Here is a 4,318-nt window from a genome sequence, read left to right on the forward strand (position 1 = left end):
GGGGGGGGAGGTTTGTCGAAATATCACTTGTGAAATTAATATAACCTGAAAGGTGTATATAGGCTTTGCCAAGGAACCAAATGTCAGAGAGGAAATGTTCACGCTTTTCAAGACGATCGAGCAATCATGAACACATTGCCATCCTCTGATTGCTTCGCGAACGGGAAAATGATACAGTCGTAGATAAAAATCTGCTTTGAGAATGGGGACCGTTGAGAAATAGGAACGTCATTGCTACAGACATCGTCTACGGACAGACGAGTCAGGGGCTCATCTACTGAATGCTGCACCCGGGTGACGTTTAAAGGGGTGCGAACAGTGTGTGTATGACCTGAAGTGGTTGTTTTGTCTAGGAATTTTTAGTTCTGATTCTCTACTGGTCCTAACTGACGGATTGTTTTTACCCTTGGCATCAAAGAAGGCCTTAAGGGCACTTCAACATTTTCTCCGTTCCTTGTGTGAAACTTACGAAATGAGCGGGTGGTGAGGAAATGTTTGGTACAAAAATCTCTCTGTTCTCTATTTATCTTAACCATGATCTCGGCAGACAAAGGAAACTTGAGAAAAGCTATCTGCAAACTTCTGTTGGCCTGTTAGACTACTATAGTTTGCAATATGGCGCAATCGTTGGGATTTTTAGTGGTAGGCCTAATGCGAAATAGTGCGTCATTCTACAAAAATGGGGAGATAGCTGAAAATGGGTGTTTTTTACGAGCTATGTAGAGCAAAACTAATCTGTGGAATTATCTAAAATGAATAGCAAACAAATTCCTTTTGGCTTAAAAATGTTGTGTACAAATTTGAAACGCAAAACTTCACTGTGGAGGAAAATGTTAACAAAAGAAGATGTACAGATCTTTTTGGGACCAACCTGTATATCAAGTTGTAGAAGATTACTGCATATTTTTCATCTGACATACTGATTACTCTAGCTCCAGAAATATTATGCAGAACACCAGTTAGTAAATATTGAACAAACCAAAACCAAAAATACCCCCTACACAAACCAGACTAACCAAAACACCGTAAGCCCACAGGGTGTCATATTCCACAGATGAAAGAACACAACCAACGTAACAGTCAGACTCCTCATCATCATTGCATTTCTCACCCAGTGCCAGGGCATAGGACACAGACAAACACTTTACACCTTCCTCTATCCTGGGCTAGCCTTTTGATGTTATTCCATGTCTTCCCACTTTTATGTACATCACTTTCTGCGATTTTTCTCCAGGTTCCACTCGGTCTTCCCCGTGATCTTTTACCCTGTGGATTCTAACCAAATACTTTTTTTTGTTATTCAGCTGCCTGACCTCCTGAGAGTATGTCCGAGCCATCTCCCCCGCCTTCTTCCTATCACATCTCTGACTGGGATTTGTCTTGTTTTCCTTCACACTTCCTCGTCGGTGACCCTGTTTGTCATCTGATCCTCAGTAACTTTCTTAGACACTTGTTCATGAAAACTTGGATCCTCTTTATGTAAATCTGTAATGCGTTCCATGTCTCACATCCATACAACGGGACTGACTTCACATTTGAATTGAAAATCCCCAGCTTTTTTCGAATTGATATATCTCTGGTTTTACACATTTTTTCAAAGTTACGAATCCAGATCCTGACATTGACATTTGCTTTTAGGGCCTCAGGTGGAATCTGATCACGACGGTCGCTATACTTAAGTTCAGCTTCTTAATGTCATCAAGAATTTCTTGTTTTGAAAGAGCATCACAGCTGATTGTTAACTAATTTCTTGCTGACAGGATGTTTGGCGGGTTTCTCGATGGTGATCTGTTCAAGAGCCTGTTGAAATGCTCTACCTGTCGTTTCGACTGAGCTTCCTTTCTAAAAATGGATTTCCCCTCTTGGTCCTTATTGGTACTTCAGGTTTCTCACATTTTCCAGCAAGTGTTTGTAGTCTGGAAAGGTTTCGCATATGCGCTCCTACCGCTGCTTCCTGTGCCTTCTCTTCCTTCTCTGCCAGTCTGTTCATGTATTCCTCCTGGTGATTTCTTGAAATCCTTAGCTCTTGTCCAGTACCGCTCCAATGCATCCGCTCTTGATCCTTTTGATCTACTTGCATTGGCTTCTGCATTCAGTTGTCTTCTAATCCTAATTAAATTCAAGTGTCGGTTAATCCATTCCACGTCCTACCATTTCTTCGCTCCGAGTACTTCTTCTCATGTTGAACGGTCAGACTGGCATTGCATAATCTTGTGGTGTATCCTTTTATTTTCAACTTTAAAAGAAATCGTTTTAAAAACATTTTGTACTTGATCTATACTCTTATACAGCATGATGTCTCTCTCTCTCTCTCTCTCTCTCTCTCTCTCTCTCTCTCTCTCTCTCTCTTTCTCTCTCTCTCTCTCCCCCCCCTTTCTCTCTCTCTCTTTTACACATTGCTCACTTGATTTGGAGCCCACTTGTTGTGTGATATCTTCAGTTGTTTGTCTGTCTCTTCTCGTGATTTCTCTTCTCGCGAAGTCTCTTCTATAGTCCGAGCAAAACCAAATTGACAACTTGTCGACTCCACTACACAGAATTTAAGTTGCGAATTGCTCTGCTTTTTTGCATACGCCTCTGAATACCAAATGACCTTGAAATATCTACATTTTTGCGCATAAGTGACAAATATTCAGAGATATCTTCTCTGTAATCATTAGTATTTAATTACAGTCTGGGCAGAGCTCTTTAATTAGAACAAGAACGGTAGATTTTTTTTTCGTTTTGCCTATTTTCTTCTTTTGAAGTGTCTTCATGTGCCGCAAGTGTCTCTTCTTGTAATGTTTCTTCTTGTATTGTTTGTCCGTCCTCATGATGTTTCTTCTTGTAATGTTTCCTCTTGTAATGTTTTTTCTTGTAATGTTTCTTCTTGTAATGTTTCTTGTAATGTTTTTTCTTGTAATGTTTCTTCTTGTAATGTTTCTTGTAATGTTTTTTCTTGTAATGTTTCTTCTTGTAATGTTTCTTCTTGTAATGTTTTTTCTTGTAATGTTTCTTCTTGTAATATTTCTTCTTGTAATGTTTCTTCTTGTAATGTTTTTTCTTGTAATGTTTCTTCTTATAATGTTTCTTCTTGTAATGTTTCTTCTTGTAATGTTTTTTCTTGTAATGTTTCTTCTTGTAATGTTTCTTCTTGTAATGTTTCTTGTAATGTTTTTTCTTGTAATGTTTCTTCTTGTAATGTTTCTTCTTGTAATGTTTTTTCTTGTAATGTTTCTTCTTGTAATGTTTCTTCTAATGACGTTTCCTTCTTCTCGTCGTTTTTCTTACTTCATCTGCAGGCATTGTATTGGGCCAAGTCGCGCCGGAGCCGAAGAACTTGGTAAAGCCAGTGAAGAAGACGAGGCTCAGCATGTACGGGGGTGTCAGCCTGACAGGAGAAACACATAGAGAACACGTTTGTTTGGGAGAGGTTAGGGGTTAAATGTCAGAGGTCTTAAGGTCAGGGGCGAGGGTGAAGGTTGGTATAATGAAAGGATTTTGTCTTAACAGAGTTAACTCCCATCACCACCTGCCCTTTACACACAGACACTAGAAATAAATAACAAAGAAACAGATAATAATAATAAATAGCATTTGTATAGCGCACATCCCCGCTCAACAGCAGGCTCTATGCACTTTAAACTATAGTATTACCCCAGCAGACCATAGAACACTCCGAAACATTCTCAGCTTCCCGGGAAGCATACAGTGAAAGCAGCTGATTAAGCGCTCAAACACTAACAAACTGACAAGATCTTTCGCTGTCTATAGCTGTCTATTATATAAAATTAAATAAGTAGATATGTAGACTACAAAAACAAAACAATGATTAATGAAAAGGAATTGCACAATAATAAGGGGGGAAAAGCAAGGAGAAAAAAAAACAAAGCAAAAGAATACGAAAACAAAGCAAAACAAGAGAAAGGTGGAAAATCAAAGAAAACATAAAATCAGAAAACAAGAAACAAACTAGAATGCAGAGAAATAAAACTGGCACAAACAGGTACACACGCTCTGTCCAACGATACAATACCTATCACAAATAACTGCTTCTGTCTAACGATACAATACCTATCACAAATAACTGCTTCTGTCTAACGATACAATACCTATCACAAATAACTGCTTCTGTCCAACGATACAATACCTATCACAAATAACTGCTTCTGTCCAACGATACAATACCTATCACAAATAACTGCTTAACCTATCCCAACCCCACCCCGCAACCCCTCCCCCGCAACTCCTCCCCCTCCATCTCTCTTTTTCTTTGTTTGTCTCTCTCTTTCTCTCTGTCTCCCTCCCCCTCTCTCTGTCTCTCTCTCAACCTTGAGAA

At 39.2% G+C, this 4,318-nt stretch overlaps 1 protein-coding gene across 1 annotated transcript in view; it reads right to left on the bottom strand.

Moving 5' to 3' along the window:
- LOC101846249 (O-acyltransferase like protein) overlaps positions 1–4,318 on the bottom strand; it is a gene marked incomplete in the record, with an annotated part of 33,733 nt that overhangs the window by 12,332 nt on the left and 17,083 nt on the right. Inside the window, 1 exon segment of the mRNA XM_005108557.3 lies at positions 3,271–3,370. Coding sequence (XP_005108614.2) covers positions 3,271–3,370 — 100 coding nt within the window.

Source organism: Aplysia californica, unplaced genomic scaffold (genome assembly GCF_000002075.1).
Source record: "Aplysia californica isolate F4 #8 unplaced genomic scaffold, AplCal3.0 scaffold00699, whole genome shotgun sequence".
NCBI lineage: Eukaryota > Metazoa > Mollusca > Gastropoda > Aplysiida > Aplysiidae > Aplysia > Aplysia californica.